Source organism: Loxodonta africana, chromosome 22, assembly GCF_030014295.1.
Source record: "Loxodonta africana isolate mLoxAfr1 chromosome 22, mLoxAfr1.hap2, whole genome shotgun sequence".
Classification (NCBI taxonomy): Eukaryota; Metazoa; Chordata; class Mammalia; order Proboscidea; family Elephantidae; genus Loxodonta; species Loxodonta africana.
Genome location: NC_087363.1, coordinates 54,762,943 through 54,781,914, shown reverse-complemented (window position 1 = coordinate 54,781,914; position 18,972 = coordinate 54,762,943). Strand labels below are relative to the sequence as shown.

Here is an 18,972-nt window from a genome sequence, read left to right as displayed (position 1 = left end):
ATGCCAAATATAACCAGTTGTCATCAAGTTGACTGCAACTCGTGGTAACCTCATGTGTGTCAGGGTAGACCTGTGCTCCATAGGGTTTTCAATGACTGATTTTTTTAGAAGTAGATCGCCAGGCCTTTCTTTTGAAGTGCTTCTGGTGAACTTGAACTATCAGCCTTTCAGTTAGCAGGTGAGCACGTTAACAGCTTTCATCACCCAGGGACTCCATGCCAAACGTAGGAGTAACTAAAACTTACTATAAGGCTAATGAGGTTGGGCTCAATTGAAACCTAAGAAACTAAACGGTACATAGTGAGTTTGATTTATGAAACAGAGAACATACTGTGTACCTCATGCACCACATGTATCCTGATATGGTACGTCCCAACTCAGAAACTCAAGGACAACACACACACACACAAAAATTAGCAACTTCTGTTAAAAAAAGTAATGCACTATGTGGTCTGAACTTCCTTGCAAAACCATTTCTCAGGGCCCTGTTTACATAGAGCAACCTCAAGTAATAAGGTAATGTCCTCGTCAAGGGCAAGGAGCTGGCTTGCATACTGCTTGCTATAAAAGAGACAGACGCTCCAAGCTCAGTGTTTCTCAGCTGTGCCACAAACCTACTGCATATGTAGTATCCATCCTGGCCATATTGTATCATTTCCATGGGACTCGGATACAAGGAGAACTGATGAAAACATTCTGAAGTTCATGTTTTTTTTCTGTGCTGAGAGTAACAAAGTCCTCTGTCACTGACCCAGTAGTCTCATGTCTTTTGCAGCACACATGAAACAATAACAGGTTACTTTGTTAGCTTGTTGTTGTTATCATTGTTAGGTGCCGTCAAGTCCCCTCCAATGTATAACAGAACGAAACACTGGCTAGTCCTGCACATTACTGCAGCCACTGTGTCAGTCTATCTCACTGAGGGTCTTCCCCTTTTTTGCTGACCCTCTACTTTACCAAGCATGATATCCTTCCCCAGGAACTGGTCTCTCCTGATAACATGTCCAAAGTATGTGAGAGAAAGTCTCACCAGCCTCACTTCTAAGAAGCATTTGGCACTATATCTTCCAAGACAGATTTGTTCGTTCTTCTGGAGGTCCATGGTATATTAAATATTCTTCACCAGCACCATAATTCAAAGCCATCAATTCTTCTTCAGTCTTCCTTATTCATTGTCTGCCTACCGCATGCATATTAGGCCTGGGCCAGGCGTACCTTAGTCTTCAAAATGACATCTTTGCTTTTTAACACTTTAAAGAAGTCTTTTGCAGCAGATTTGCCCGATGCAATACAAAACAGAATCCTTATAAAATAGTAAAGCAAAACACACACAACCAATTTCTGATTCATACAGTATATAGAAATCAAAAACATATTCAATTGTTTTTTCAGCCTATTTAATGAATTAATAAAATTCATGTATTGTTTCTGAAACACAAAATAATCACACAAATGAAGTTAGATATTTTAAAATGTTGGTCTTTCTAGATGTGTGAACATAAACTTACATGCAAACTGGAGTTTAGCTTCTCTGCTGACAACTGTTCCAAGTGAATTTGTTGCAAAACATTGGTAGCTTCCTATATCCCAATTTCTGTTGGGATTAATAACCACAAGGTTTCCTCCGATCAATTTATAACGATATTCCAAACTCAGATCGATATCACTTCCATTCAGCTGCCATCTGTAAAACAAATTTCAAGGATTTTTTTAACTCCCTCTCTGTATATTTAAATTAAAAAGGGCTATATTAAGAAATCTACTTTGAGTATTTTTCCTCTTATTAATAAAAGATAATGCATACTTTATGCAAGAGGTACATGTTTGAAGATCAAATACGCCCACATATTTATCAGAAGCAAAAGGTTAAAGTAGAAAGTACAACAGAGTCACATCTAGAAGTTAAACATTTTTAAAGAAGTTGTCAAAAGAGGTGAGCATAATTTAGTTGGCCCACTAGGTGGGAATTAGGCTAGGTCTGTATAGCCAATGATGAAGTAGAAAGTCGAGGCAATTATCTCAGATACTTCAGGCCAATCTCACACTGATGATGAAGGGGAAAAAGCACATATTTCTTTGATTTATTGAAATTGACTAAGCACACTTAATAAATTAATTGGACAAGTGTTCAACTATCCATTTCAATTTGTTTGGGTAAATACCTGTCCCCAAGGCAGCCTCCAATTTTAAAGCTATCACAGTGCTAGTTACTACATGATACCCTAGTGGCAAAAAAACCTAAATACCACCTAACTCCTTGCAGTTGCCAACTCCCACTCATAGCAACCCTATAGGACAGAGGAGAACTGCTCCATAGGGTTTCCAATGAGCGCCCGGTGGATTTGATTAGCAGCCATAGCTCTTAACCACTATGCCACCATGGTTTCCAAATACCACCTAGAGGGTCCGAATAAGTAAGGCACTAACCCCACAGCCATATTTATCAACGGCAAGAAAGAAGAGAGAAAGATAAATACATACACACACACACAAAGAGAGGGAGAGAGAGAAAGGAAGGAGGGAGGGAGGGAAGAAGAGAAGAAAGGATGGAAGAAACTGTTTTTGAAACAAGAGTTTTTTCGGAAGTGTTAAAAGAGTGAATATACTTGACACATTAGATTTCACCTTAAAAAAATTCATTCTTATCCAACAATCTCAAGAGCACATTCATTATATAAACTGAGGCATCCACCTCCTGAAAGACCACGTTCTTACAAAAAAATTACATTTCCATCAGTTTTATAAATTTTAAAGTATTATCACAATGATTATCTCAACTGCCCTTTATAACGATCTTGAGAAGTAAGAACAATAGGTAATATAATGCCCATTCTATAGATGGCAATTGCCAAAAAACAGAAGTTGAGTGAGTTGTCAAATTGCTATAAACGATTAATTGGCTGGATTAGGTATAGCATCCATTTCAATTTTAGCCCAGAGTTCTTCAGCTATGTCCTAGGCCATCTAAAAATTCTTGTATTAATACACAAACTATTTAACCTGGAAATTTTATAAAGTATTTTCGAAATCTGAAAACTGTCTCAAACTTGAAAATAAACGAGGTGAAATGGAATATTATATAGCTCTGAAAATGGATGAATTTTATAAGCATGGAAGTCTCTCACAAACGATGGTGAGTAAAAAAGCAAATGAAAACGTAGTTTGATACCATTTATATGAAGTTTTAAAACAGACATATTAAGTACTTAGTAAACATATTTTAAAATGTATAACCACTGGAAATGGTAAATATCAACTTTAAGGTATTTAAAACCTCTCCTGGAGAGAGTAGGGTATGTTTAGGGAGTACGGGGGCAGGGATGGAATTTAGAATTTTGCTTTATTTCTCAAACTGAGTAGGGGTTATATGGAGGTTCACCATTATACTTTATTGACTGTCTGCACCATTTTCTCTATGTGAAATAATGCATAATAAATATTTAATGATTGGGTGCTAAAGAAAATGAGTAAGTTTATACATGTAATCCCTGCTGCCCAATATAATATTTTATCATTTACTCATTTTTACAAGTCTCCCAGGTATAAAGCAACAATTCTAGTGATAGATAAAAATGAAATTAAGAGAAAAAAAGAAAAAAAGCACGAGGCCCCAACTCTTTTCTTCTGAACGTAAAGGAGCAGAAATAGAAGGGAACAGAAACAGCAGTCACCTTTTCTCATTTGTGACAGATTTCTCCTGTTGGTTTTTGTTCTGCTTTGTTTGCAGGGCCACTCTCTTATGACACTTCCCAGGGCAAGTTAAATCTGCAGGAGCATTTGGGGTCGCTCTTCCTTCTATTTTAACTTTAATTTTGCCCTCAGAGTTTTGAAGTTGAACCATGACCACTTCTTAGCCCTCCCCTATACTACCAAAGACAAAACAGTTGTCAAGTCAGTTTTGACTCACAGCAACTCCATGTACTTCAGAACAGAACTGCACTCCATGAGGTTTTCAAAGGCTACTTTTTGGAAACAGATCACCGGACCTTCCTTACCGAGGTACCTCTGGGTTAGTTGGAACTGTTAACCTCCCAGTTAGTACCCTGGTGCTTAACCATCTGCACCGCCCCTCATCTTACTGTTCCCAAAGCTCAAAACTACAGAAACACATAAAAGAAAGTGAAATAAAGGAAACACGTCCATCCACATTCTCTCTCTGAATACTCGGTATTCTTGATACACAGTAGGGACTGAGGACCAGTATCATCATCATCATTATATGAAAATTTGTTGTAAATGCAACACCCTGGGCCCTATCCCAGATCCACTGAATCAGAATCTACATCTTAGAGGGATCTCCAAATGTTTAATATGTATGATTCAAGTTGGAGGAAAACTGGTCTATGCCATCCTCACCAAGCAACCATGGGTTATCTACACTGGGACACAAGCCGATAAAGAACTCTATCCTTCCTCATTTAGCTTATCCCATATTCAACAACTCTGAGAAGTGTTTTTCCATGTGTCAAAACCAAAACCTATCTTCCTTCCTTTCTCCCTTCCTTTCTCCCTTCCTTTCTTCCTCCCTTCCTTCCTCCCTACCCCACCCCACCCCACCCCTAGTCACGATCAGTTAAAAACAATTCTTGAGCCTCTTCCATGTGGGAGACTTGGGTTCAACTCCAGCCAATGTACCTCATGTACAACCACCACCCATCTGCCAGTGGAAGCTTGTGTGTTGCTATGATACCGAACAGGTTTCAGAGGAGCTTCCAGGCTGAGACGAAGGAGAAAGACTTGGCGATGAACTTCCTAAAATTAGCCAATGAAAATCCTATGGATCACAACGGTCCAGTCTGCAACTGATCATAAGGAGGGTGCAGGACCTGGGCAGAGAGTATTTCCTTCCATTGTGCATGGGGTCACCATGAGTTGGGGCCTACTCCACAGCAGTTCACAACAATAACAACAACAATTATGGCAGGCGATTTTCTAGGTTCTGAGGATGTAGTCAGTAAGATCTCTACTTCTGTGTAGCTTACATTTTGTGGAGACTTTTTTCCTAGTTCCTGCTCCACTTGTCTAAACCCAGGACCCAGCCATTCCTTCCATGGAACAGTGTAATGAAAAGAAATGGATTCAGTGCCAAGTGATCATTGGTTTATCAGTTGGATCCACCGCTCACCAGCTGGGTGGTTATGGGCAAATTACTTAACTCCCCTGAGCTTAAGTTTTTAATATATAAAATGAAGAGCACGGCATTTTTTTCATAGAGCTGTTCAATTGATTTCTTTAGACCATGTACACAAAACACTCAGTTCAGTGCTTGGCACATGGCAGGCAATCACAAATGGATTGGCTGCATGTTAAGGTTGGCAGGGGCTCTGTCAAAGCCCGGAAGTTGAAAACCCATCTGTCCACTTTGTTTTGCTATTTTTCTCCATCCCCATCAAGACCATGTTAGCTATATGTCACCCTTGATTCACTGCTTTTGGTCATCTCCTCTCATGTGGAACAGACTGTATCTCCCACATATTGTTTGTCTGCATTTTTACCTGCCCTGAGAAGTCAGCAGAAAGCTGGACAAGGCACATGCTGGGCTTGACCTTCAAAAAGTAAATATGACAGTAAATCGCAAGTGGGTGGGTTTTATTTTTAAGTGTAAATGGTCTCTCAGTTACTAAGTGACTAAATGCTTATGGAAGGAAAAAAGGCACTCAACACAAATCAGGAAAGGTGTCATTCATGTCACCCATTTTTGAATGGGAGGCGCTCATGACAAAGGGAACTTGTGTTTTTGTTACCTACAAAGTACATTTTGTATGGGGGGAAAAAAATGATTTTAACTCTGGAGTTAGAATGTTTATGGTCTGACTAAGAATGCCTGATAGTTTCATTTGAAAATTGTGTTTTTGTGCTTAGCTGAGGAGTAATAAACAAACAGTGGCTATGTGGAAAATTGTACAGACAAAAATGTGGAAAAGCACAATTTCTGATCTATTTAATAGCTGGAAAAATTTAAGAGGCCATAAAATATGTGAGAAAATATTTCAGTAAATGTTTAAAATCTAAAACTATCATTCTAAAGTTTTGACTTAAGAACCAAAATGGAAATTTTTTTGTCCTTTACCTGTAAACGTTTCTCACTTCCTTTAGCTAGGTCTTCATCACACATACCCAATTCCTAAATGATTTCACTATGGCAAAAGCTATTCCATTTTAAATATGTTTCTGCACTACCAAAAGCATTAATGCATTTGTTTTAGCAAACTCTTCAGAGCTAAGATTTTCTTGAGACACCTTGAAGAATGTTAATTTTCTTTTACTCAACCAATATAATTATTTCTGTCCATCCTAACACTATTCATTGTTAAATGGAATTCTTCCCCAGGTAATATAAAATTTCTCAATATCTTATTAAACATTGATTGTTTTTCCTCTTGCTGAAAAAATCATGTTGAATTCAAAAAGGCTCTCTTTGCTTAAACTCCTTAAAGTGTAAGTAACCTTTGGGACTAAGAAACAAAATGGTATACTTAGTTTTCTAAGTATATGCGTGTCTGATTTTTGTTGTTGTTGTTGTTGTTGGCGGCAGTACAGTCGGTTCCTGACTCATGGCGGCTCCGTGAAAAATGGAAGAAAACATTACCTGGTCCTCCACCAGCCCCATGATCCAACCATTGTGATTCATAGGGGTGTCATTCGCTGATTTTCAGAAGTAGGTCACCAGGCCTTTCTTCCTGGCCCATCTTAGTATGGAAACTCCACTGAAACCAGTTCAGCATCATAGCAACACACAACTGTTCACTGACAGATGGGTGGTGGCTGTGTGTGAGGTGCACTGGCCAGAGATTTAACCTGGATCGCCTGCAAGGAAGGCAAAAATTCTACCACTGAACAACCACTGACCCCACCTGATTTATAAACCTGGTTACTTTTCATTTGTATAAGATATATTGAGGAAAACTGACGATAATACACAGCACCTTCTTTCACAAGTGTGGGTCCAATAAATCTATGAACTGGACTTATTTTCTTTGTGGGGATTTGTAGTTCAACTGTTCAGGGCTCGTGAACACAACACCTAGTCATAAAATGTGACAGGTAAATGGCAGAGTCAAGTCATAAACTTGGGAACCTTTCAGAGGCAGTTATTGCCTCTTAGTTTTGTGCATCCACAATCCTTTGTAGAAGGTACAGATTTCTGCTTTTATCCAGTAACTCTGCAGTTCACCAGGAGCTCTAAGTCTCAGAATGAAATCTTTTTGAAATATGGCAATTGTCAAAAACTTCACCAAAGTATATCTGCATACCCAAATTCCATCCCAAAAGGCTTAATGCAGTGATCTGAGGCAAAAGGAGACAGCCCTGTGGCTCTCGGAACTACAAACACCAGCATTTCAATTGTATAACATTTACATTGTGTTCTAGAAATAGACTAACCTTGCAGCTCTAGCTCAGTGGTAAATGTCACAAGATTAAGTACCTTTGCATAATCATGATGTCGTATCACTCTTGAATGATCTTACAAGTTCGCCGTCAGCCTTCAGTGTACAAATGCTCATTCTACACAAGTTAGGATTTGCTTTTAGAATCCACAAATGAAAAATGATTTATTATTCATATTTCACAAATCTACCAGCTCTCAGTCAAGTGCTCTCACACTCTTTAACTGTTTGGGGCAGAGTTTATACGTGAATCTGTTTCGTAGCCAGTAACTACAGGCCAATACTTGGGGCACCGGAATCAGAAGTCCTGGTCTGTTTACTCCACTGGCCCACCTGAGGTGGCAGACACTTAACAATCCACTTCTCCCAAATCCCAGTTAAGTACTCTGTAAAATAAGGAGGCTGAACTTATCTACCTGACTGGCAAGAGGTTTGTCAGGTAAAGGGTCAGACATAATGCAATACAGAGTGGTGGAGTCTGTGACAAACTGCCACCTAAAACAACTCAAATACAATTTCTTTACAACAGTGTTCATGCTCTTGGGCCATCAATTTTTGAATCTCGAATATAAAGCATAAAGTGACACTAGAGATATTTTAGAACGGGTGGTTATTACTTGTAAACTATGAAAACTATATTTTTTATTTCCAGGAATTAAATGAAAACATCAATGGCTGAGTGTATACGGATCACTGCCTTCCAATACAACCAACAAGCTATGTATAAAAACTAAAACCTAAACCCACTGCCATCGAGTCATTTCCAACTCATAGCGATCCTACAGGACAGAGTAGAACTGCCCCATAGGGTTTCTGAGGAGTGCCTGGTGGATTCAAACTGCCGACCTTTTGATTAGCAGCCATAGTTCTTAACCACTATGCCACCAGGGTTATGTATATAAACACAAATGTATATAATAATAAGTTAAATCACTACCAAAAAAAAAAATTCCTATATTATTAGGGTTAAAAGGGTCTTTTCAAAGCATATAAGCTTTTCCATTGGATCATGAATGTTTTAATCGTTGCTGAATTCCCACCATCTGGCATGGTGCTTAGCACAAGATAGAGACTCATAGAAGCTTCCCAAAAGGAGTAATCTAATTCTACTCTCTACTCTAGCCATGGAGGGGCCCTACTGGTGCAGTGGTTAAGAGCTTGGGCTGTTTGAACCCACCAGCCGCTCCTTGGCAAACCCTATGGGCAGTTCTACTCTGTCCTATAGGGTCATTACAAGTACGAATCCACTCAAAGGCAATGTTTTTGGTACAGGACTCTAGCCATAATTGACCTCCATATGTTGTTGCTATTGTTGTTTTAGTGTGCCACTGAGTCGATTCTGACTCATAGCGACCCTGTAGGACAGAGTAGAAATGCCCCATAGGCAGTTCCACCCCATAGGGTTTCCTAGGCTGTGATTTTTACAGGAGCTGATAGCCAGGTCTTTTCTCCTGAGGAATGGTTGTTAAGTTCAAACCACTAACCTTCTGGTTAGCAGCCGAGAGCTTAACCATTGCACCAATAGTCTCCCTTAACTATGGTAATCCATATTGTCAATAAACATCTCAGAGATGGGGAGTCAACATATTGTTATTTTCTTTTACTTTATTAGTTATCTTTAAGGTACCATACTAGTTTTTATCAGATATGGCAACCTCTGACACAAGACTGCACTAATATGGGATAACAATCATGAATTTAAACATAGGCTTATCTTGTTGTCAGTATAATTTAAGGCACTAAACTCTAAATTGGCAGTTCCCCAGGAATTTGACAACAAGGTTAAAGAGCATTGTCTCCTGAAATGGAAACCAACAAAACTGGAAATAAATTGAATGGCTTCAGGTAATTTCAAAGATAATCCCAGGATATAATTCACCTCACAATCTATATACTATTGCATGTAATCTGGTCAGGAAAATGCAAATATAAACAATATTCTGGGGAAAAACAACTGTCACACTTTAGACATCAACATAAAACAAGGCAAAAAGAACAAAATAATTTGCTAAAATCTTTTGGGGGCTGGAATTGGGCTTGGGAAACATGCCCGTACTAAACACTTGTTAAATCAACAGACAATACTTTATTTGGGGTTTGACAGGAAAATTAGGAATTTAATCACAGAAGCAATTTGTGGTTTTAGATGTGGCTTTCAAGTTAATAAGCAAACGCATTTGTGTTCAAATGCGATGTTTGTTAATATGTTTACTGAAGGGATGAGAATAATTGCAGCCCTTGAAAGAATGAACGCCTGAATTTGCATATTCAATACTTTATCCAAAAATAACTAGCTAGGCTTCAACAATAATTGCTGAAGATATAAATGAGTTAAGTTGTGATGCTGTGCTTTTTAAAAATTGACATTTGAAAATGTGTTTCATTACATAGATTCTCCATTTCTCAATCACTGATGATAAATTTTAAATATATGAAAAATAAAAAGAACAGAAATGAGAGCCACACTGGCATTTTAGAACTGCTCAGTTACATAGTTATAGCCTAGCTCAAATTGACTGGTTATCGTCTTAAGATTATTCAGAGGAGAATTACAGAAGATGTTTTTTTCTCCCTTCCCTGCATCCATTTTGACTTTTTCTGATAACAGCTCTCTCATGTTCCTTCGGAGAGGCCACACCTTACAGGACCCTGACCTGGCCAATCAGAACTCTCCCTTTCTCAGGCTTTAGTGATTAGTTAAGAACGTGAAGGTGACCCAAGTGATTTAAAATGCATTTGGTCAATCTATGTATATTCCTCCTCCTCACCCCACTGCAGAAAAAAATTAAAAACAAAACCAAACAAACCTATGGATTATCTTGCTATACTCCTCTTTTTCTGTTGTCATTATGTGCTGAGGAGCCAGTTACAACTCAGTGGCCCTACAGGACAGAGTAGAACTGCCCCATGGGGTTTCTACACTGTAAATCCTTACAGAAGCAGATCGCCAGGTTTTTTTTCCCTGACGAGCCTCTAGTGAGTTCAAACTGCTGACCTTCCAGTTAGCAGCCCAGCGCTTAACCATTGCACCAGCAGAGCTCCTTTCCTCTTTTCTAACCCATTGCCATTAAGTGGATTCTGACTCATAGCAATCCTATACCTAAAAATAACCCAAACCCATTGCTGTCAAGTTGACTCCAACTCATAACGACCCTACAGGGCAGAGCAGAACTGCCCTATATAGTTTCCAAAGAGCGCCTGGTGGATTCAAACCGCCACCTTTGAGTTAGCAGCCGTAGCTCTTAACCACTACGCCACCAGGCTTCCTAAGCAATCCTACAAAAAAAAACCCTACAGTGGTGGCAAAATCTAACTTTATATTCTTACTGTGTATTGATTGCTGTAATATAGCAATGTTTTTATTTCACATTTTTTTCTGATACCATTCTGGGGCTCTAATGGCATTAACGGGAAAGATGCCATCTTTTCCCAGTTGACATCATGGGAAGGATAGGATATAAGTAAACCAGGACTTGTAGGCAGCCATCTTTGTCACCGAAAGGGCAGTCTGTCTTAGAATTGAGCCAAAAGAGGTTAATTAATCCAAATTTACAAATATCTTCTAAAATAAAATATTGGCCACTTCTGTCTCTGTGATCCTTCATGACATTCTTGACTCCTAAAATCATGATCAAATCCCAAATTCCCTTTGTTTTCCCCCTTGTTAATGCCATTCCATTTTTTTTTTTTTCACACCCACCAATTGAGCATTCACTATTTGTGAGGCATTTGGAATGTAAGGATGAAGGAAGCACTGTCTTCATCTACAAGGGAATTGTAGCCCCTTTTCATTTTGATAACCTTCATAAAGCAGGCTGGCATAGGGTACAATGGGTGGGCATGCTGTTGGTGCATGAAGCCAGCCCAGCGTTGACCTTATCAGAGAAAGCTTCCTGGGAGAGATAGTAGTATAAAAAAAAATAGCCAACATTAAAAGACCCTGTAATAAAAATTATTAAAAAAAAAAAAAAAGACCCTGTAAGAGTTGTCATTTACCTCTACTTGCTTTAGGAACTACAGCTATTCTTTGTATTTTATGATTTTCTACCATTTCAAGAATGTGAACATTTCATTGCTCTTAGTGGCTAACTGTGAGTGTGGGGACCAGGGCTCACCTGTTGGAGAAGTCAGGATGCTGAAAGTAGTTGAGCCTGAGGAAAAACCCAAGGAATTGGGCCTAGAAAGTCTAGCAGAGAGGATTATGTTTCTATGGGCCAACAGAATTTAGAGGAACGACTCCTATTTGTCTAGAGGTATAAAAGTAAAATAACAGGGACATCAGATCTTAAATGAGGATATGTGTAACTTACAGATGGCATATAATCAAAATTATAATTTATATACATATACCATATATTATTATGATATATTATGAAATAGAATATATGATATATATTCCATATACTATATATTCTATATATAGTATATATTAAAAATGTATAGCACATACAGAGAACATAAATATAGTACATATATATATTATTATGTTAGTATTATGTGTGTATATATATTTTACTGTGTGTTTCTTTATATTCCAAGAAACTAGATTTCCTTCCCTACAGTCACTCCTTGAATAAATCGTGAGCAGAATTTAGTCTATTATCTTATTTTCTTTTTCTTTTTTACACTGAATGCATTTAGTTGAATTTCAGTAAATTAACTCTGAGTAGGATGCTATTCCATGGCAGGCAACCACCCTTAAGAAGAGAAAACTGGGGCCAGAAAAACCTGAACTTTGGAATGATATTTAACTCTTACAACTTGAAAATATCTACCCAAGGCTCCTCACACTCTACTTCACTTGTTCTACAGAGCTGGGAGAGAATGATCCTCTGGTCACTTATCGTGAAAAAAGGATTCTTGGTGGAGCAGTGGTTAAGAGCTCGGCTACTAACCAAAAAGGTGGCAGTTCGAATCCACCAGCTGCTCCTTGGAAACCCTATAGGGCAACTGTACTCTGTCTTATACAGTCTCTCTCTATGAGTTGGAATCAACTAAGTGGCAATAAGTTTGGTTTTGTTTAGTACAGTGAAGAAAGGGACTGGGAGAGCATTTATAGGAAAGAGTGGAAGATCTAAGAGTCTAAAGCAGCACTGTCCAAATGAACTTTCTGCAAGGATGTAAATGTTCATCTGTGCCATCCAACATAACATCCACTAGCCATATGTAACTACCAAGCACTTGAAATGTGGCTGATGTGACTAGGAACTGAATTTTCTTTTACTGATTTAAATTTAAATGGCACCATGTGGCTATTGGCTACCAAACTGGACAGCAAAGCTCAAGAGCTTCCAGTTAGACTCAAAGTTGAAAACACAAAATCCACATGGGCCCCATTCGGCCTTAAGCATTATTTTCTTTGGTTTGCATTCATGTCTAAAAAGAAAAGAAGAGTCAACACTTAAAAGGAAAGAGATTACAAAAAGAAAAATATCTGCATTTTAAACTTCAGTGAAAAATCTTTTGCAGTACTGGACCAGGATTGCTGAATGGTAACAATTGGCTGGTGCTGAGAAGCAGCTATTCCCTTTCCATGGGCACATGGCTGAATATTTGATAGTCTCCAATCTTTATTTGATATGTCTATACGCTCCACCTCAGTCAGTTATGCTACTTGCCTGGCCCCTACTGGTGTGTGGGTATTATAGCCCAGTCTAGCCCAAATATATAATCCCTTTAAATGATAAGGATTCCCTGGGTGGTACAAACTGTCAATGAGTTAGGCTATTAACCGAAAGGTTAGAGGTACACCCAGAGGTGACCCAGAAGAAAGCCTGGCAATCTACTGCCAAAAAAATCAGCCATTGAAAACCCTGTGGGGAAGAGTTCTACAATAACATTCATGGGGTTGCCATGAGTGGAAGTCAACTGGATGGCAACTGCTGTTTTTTGTTTTGTTTTGTTTTAAATGCTAAATGGCACATCAGTAAAAGTAACCAGTGACCCTCCTATTTGGGGTCTTTCATCATAACAAATGTTGGGCATTTCAACCCCATGAAAAGGAAGAGAAAAGTATTAATAGTTCCTCAGGGTAACCTCTTTCAGCACCATCAGCAAGTAGGATGAGACTGAATACTAATTAACCTTTAAATATAGGTCTTGGGGCTGAGGTGAGGAAATGTGAAAGGAAGAATAAAAATTTCAATTAAGCCCTAAGACAAGTGATTTCTCTTGAGAATTTCTGAACTTTTGGATTTCTGATACGGTCAATTAAGAGTTCTCTTTTTTACCCAATGGGATAGTAACAAAGAAAAGGTCTCTAAACAGATACGTTTGCCTCAGTCTACAAGACAGGCTCTAGGCTGTCAAAGGACACTCTTTATAAGACTCAAACTCTATTCTGAATCTTTGGAAACATGTTTTGATTGCCTTTCACTTGTGGTTTCAAATGACCCCAATTTTCCTTCTCTCTCCTTCTCTCTCTCTCTCTCTAATTGTGTATGTGCATATACATATATATACACACACATACATTATAAATATATATCTATAAAAAGAGTACCCTTTCTTTGATCTTTTTGTAAAAAATTTCCCCATATTCCTCTTTATTTGTGTCCTCAATATTATTACATATTTATACTATTCATCTGTAATTTTCCAAGCGTAATAAAAGAATACGTGAATAGATTGCCTTCTGGATCATTTAAACAATTATGGGGACTATCACCCAGCTGCCTGTTAAAAGCTAAAACCTATAGAAAAATAAAACAGACCAAAAATGACGACGTTGTCTAAAGAAAGAAAGTTGTAATTACAGCCCACATTTTTCTATACTTCATTTACTCCATCCGCACAATCTATTTCTTATACAGGTAACAGATATAACAGGGAGTTCTTCCTTATTAGAGGAAAACTCAATATTTCACAAAATGAAAAGAGGTTACCTTGTATTTTCTCATATTCTCTAATTCTAATGAATATAAACATTTAGTTTAAGTGAAATTTCATATCTGTTAGCTGCCTTAACTGTAGACTATCTTTAAAGGTAAAATAAAAGATTCTGCTCTACTTTGCTACAAAGCGAGCATCTTAAAATAGAAAAAACAATACCTAGCAGGTTAAATTTCTGCATTCATAAGACATAAAATTGATAAGTCAATTTAAGTCACACGTCTCATAGTCTCCATCACAAATTTTGTTTAAATTGTAACATAAAGACTAGAATGACACCCCAGGGCATCTAATAAAATGTAAGAATCACTACACAAATAACAGAAATCCTGGTGGCGTAGTGGTTAACAGCTACAGCTACTAATCAAAAGGTTGGCTGTTCAAATCCACCAGGTGCTCCTCGGAAGCTCTATGGGGCAGTTCTACTCTGTCCTACAGGGTCACTATGAGTCGGAATCAACTGGACGGCAATGGATTTTTATTTTAATACAAACAACATATATAAAGTGTTGATGGTGAAGTTTTGTCATCAGTATGTTTAAACACATACTCCGTGACATTCCAATAACTGCCTGGTGTGTAAAGAAAAAAATACGAAAAAGACTCCTTCTGGATTTCTAAGCATAAGGCTTCTAGCTATTTGATAAAACTTTACCAGCATAATTAATCTACTTATTTAAAAATGTATTCTTGTATGACTCTAAATCTTGTACCTTGACAATTCTTCAGCTGAACAAATTTATCACCAAATTATTCATATGATAAATGCCAGAAAATACAACTTTACTGACAATAGAAAAACAGCCTACTTAAGAGTCATTTACATGGATTCTTTACCGTATTTACAGCCATCTCTATGAGGGTAATTTTCCATTTCAAATAGAAATAAACAGATGTATCTAAGCATTATTTGAATGACCTGTGAAAATGCTGGAGAAGAAAAATATTTCCAGGATAATGTCTTGTTAAGTTGCTCTGTTTATCTTTCCCCAAAAAGGGCAGACATTTTTAGATTTTGCATATGTTTATGCCTGATTAACTGAACTACCTTATAAAATAGAGTCTCTTGGTTTTGGAATCATCTAGGTTTTCTTCTGTTACTTTTACATGTTTTATTACCTCTGCCAATTCTGACCAGCCATGTTGTTGTTGTTAGGTGCTGTCAAGTTGGTTCCGACTCATAGCGACCCTATCCACAACAGAACGGAACACTGCCCGGTCCTGAGCCATCCTTACAATCGTTGTTATGCTTGAGCTCATTGTTGCAGCCACTGTGTCAATCCACCTCATTGAGGGTCTTCCTCTTTTCCGCTGATCCTGTACTCTGCCAAGCATGATGTCCTTCTCCAGGGACTGATCCCTCCTTACAATATGTCCGAAGTATGTAAGACGCAGTCTCGCCATCCTTGCCTCTAAGGAGCATTCTGGTCGCACTTCTCTTCCAAGACAGACTTGTTCGTTCTTTTGGCAGTCCGTGGTATATTCGATATTCTTCGCCAACACCACATTTCAAAGGCGTCAACTCTTCCTCAGTCTTTCTTATTCATTGTCCAGCTTTCACATGCATATGATGCGATTGAAAATACCATGGCTTGGGTCAGGCGCACCTTAGTCTTCAGGGTGACATCTTTGCTCTTCAACACTTTGAAGAGGTCCTTTGCAGCAGATTTACCCAATGCAACGCATCTTTTGATTTCTTGACTGCTGTTTCCATGGCTGTTGATTGTGGATCCAAGTAAAATGAAATCCTTGACAACTTCAATCTTTTCTCCGTTTATGATGATGTTGCTCATTGGTCCAGTTGTGAGGATTTTTGTTTTCTTTATGTTGAGGTGTAATCTATACTGAAGGCTGTGCTCTTTGATCTTCATTAGCGCTTCAAGTCCTCTTCACCTTCAGCAAGCACGGTCGTGTCATCTGCATAACGCAGGTTGTTAATGAGTCTCCCTCCAATCCTGATGCTCCATTCTTCTTCATATAGTCTAGCTTCTCGGATTATTTGTTCAGCATACAGATTAAATAGGTATGGTGAAAGAATACAACCCTGACGCACACCTTTCCTAACTTTAAACCAATCAGTATCCCCTTGTTCTCTCCGAACAACTGACTCTTGATCCATGTAAAGGTTCCTTATGAGCACAATTAAGTGCTCTGGAATTCCCATTCTTCGCAACCTTATCCATAGTTTGTTATGATCCACACAGTCGAATGCCTTTGCATAGTCAATAAAACACAGGCAAACACCCTTCTGGTATTCTCTGCTTTCAGCCAGGATCCATCTGACATCAGCAACGATATCCTTGGTTCCATGTCCTCTTCTGAAACTAGACTGAATTTCTGGCAGTTCCCTGTCAATATACTGCTGCAGCCGTTTTTGAATGATCTTCAGCAAAAATTTGCTTGCGTGTGATATTAACAATATTGTTCTATAATTTCCATATTTGGTTGGATCACCTTTCTTGGGAATAGGCATATATACGGATCTCTTCCAGTCAGTTGGCCAGCCATATGGAATCATATTTATTTTGTTCAAGGTATACAATAGGTGTTCAACAAACATGTTGTATGCATCTGAACAATATGCAATATTGCTGAAATAGACTCATCTTGACTACTTCCAATTACATAAATGCAAAGGTCTATATTCTAACGCAGTCCTGACCCAATTTACAATGACTGTTGGTTTCCATTATTTACATGGGTTAAGAGAACAATAGAAGTTCAATAAGATCAATATTAAAGACTCTAAAAACTAGAATTATATTAACAAATTGCTTATTCTGCAGGTTATAGAAAAGGGTTGGCCAAGCAAACTAACAGCATAAACAACATTTTGGAGGTGGATGTTCACAGTACTTTAAAGAGCGTGTTGTTTTCAAGCTGCCTCAAGCACTTTATCAGAGCCACTTATATGAAGGCAACACATCCTATTTATAAATAAGTCATCTCTTCATTAAATGGGTCCCTTAAGTGCCCCTAAGAGTAAAAATTGTTTTTCTTGTGTTATTTAATAAAGTAAATATCCATGTATTCCAAATAATTAACCATCATTCCAAAAATGTTAATTTTTTTTTTATTATTTCAAGGTCGGGGAATAACCTTTTTTTCTTTCTTTTCCTGGCACCTTCCTGCAATGTTTGAAGGTTTTCAGTGAACAGATATTATTTATGGAACTACACCACCAGGGTTTCCTGTTATTTGTGCAGTGATTCTTACAGTTTATTAGATGCCCTGGGGTGTCATTCTAGCATTTATGTTACAATTTAAACAAAATTGGTGATAGAGCATTTGTGGTTAAGTGCTACGGCTGCTAACCAAAAGGCCGGCAGTTCGAGTCCACCAGGTGCTCCTTGGAAACTCTCTGAGGTGGTTCTACTCTGTCGTATAGGGTCGCTATCAGTTGGCATCAACTCAACCGCAGTGGGTTTTTGGTTTGATATTATTTATATAATCAGAAAAATACAGGCTTTGACATAATAAAAATGTGTAATCAATGAAATATATTTTTCTCTTTAAGAACAATTGAAATCACTTTAGTAAGATTATATTTTATTTTTGATATGTAATGAGCCCCTAAACACATATCCAATAAAATAGTAGAGGAAGAAAGCGGGACAGTTCAAGATTTTTGTTTTTTTTTTTTTAAGGTATGGTTTCTAAATTCCCTTAGAACGCATTTCATTTCATCCCACAATAGATGAGTTCCTAATGCCGTTGCCGTCGAGTCGATTCCGACTCATAGCGACCCTAATGACCACATGTAAATACAAGTTTACAAATTAAATTATACAATAAATGGATGAAAAGACACTAATAAAAAAAGTTACTGTACATGAATAATCAATCAAATATGGACTGTACGTATCCAATGTTTATATATTCCATCAGCTTAACATATCATGGTGACAACTACAGTTTCATGGCTTATTTATTACTGATGGCATAAACATATTGAAGCAAAAAAAGGTTTACAATTGCCACTCTGATTTTTCTTAATAAAGTCAATTTTCAAACTTTTCACTGTACCTGTAGTGAGGTGAAGGGTTGCCTCTTGCTTCGCAATTGAAAGTTATTTTTTTATCCTCTGAACCAACAGGGAAAATGCTGTTGCCAGGCTCTTTGATAAACACGGGGCCTTGTAAGAGAAGCTCACCTATATGGGTGGAAGACATCCAAAAAAAATAGGAAGTCAAAGATATTGTAGAATCTGCATTCTGGAACTGAAGAAGAAAAACAAGAAATGAATGTTCGTGTAAAAAAAAATCCATTCCTCCAGCTGCCCACAAAGCAACATGGCCTTAGGCATTGCCAATGTTTATCACTTAAATCATTCTCAATGGCCTAGTAACAAAAAACCTGCAATATTAATAAGATTTCTTAAAACTGTAAATAAGACTTCGGTAATCACCTTTCCCACTACCTGTCTGTCAATTTGCAGTACTACTGTGGCTTGTTTGTTGCTGTAATGCTGGAAGCTATGCCACCGGTACTTCAAATACCACCAGGCATACCCACGGTGAACAGGTTTCAGCAAAGCTTCCAGAACAAGACAGACTAAGAAGAAAGGCCTGGTGATCTACTTTTGAAAAGAAAATTAGCCAATGAAACCTTATAGATAAAAACGTAACATTTCCTGATACAGTGCCGGAAGATGAACCCCTCAGGTTAGAAGGTGCTCAAAATATTACACGGT

At 38.0% G+C, this 18,972-nt stretch overlaps 1 protein-coding gene across 5 annotated transcripts in view; it reads right to left on the bottom strand.

Moving 5' to 3' along the window:
* Positions 1–18,688, bottom strand: part of CNTN3 (contactin 3) — a 299,041-nt gene extending 280,353 nt beyond the window's left edge. For all 5 annotated transcript variants that reach the window (XM_010590045.3, XM_023548010.2, XM_023548009.2 and 2 more), the window contains exons 1-2: positions 18,306–18,688; positions 1,509–1,684 (exon numbers count right to left, since the gene is read on the bottom strand). In XM_010590045.3, coding sequence (XP_010588347.3) covers positions 1,509–1,684; positions 18,306–18,547 — 418 coding nt within the window. In that variant the 5' untranslated portion in view covers positions 18,548–18,688. The remainder of the gene's footprint in view (positions 1–1,508; positions 1,685–18,305) is intronic.
* Positions 18,689–18,972: the final 284 nt, after the last annotated feature.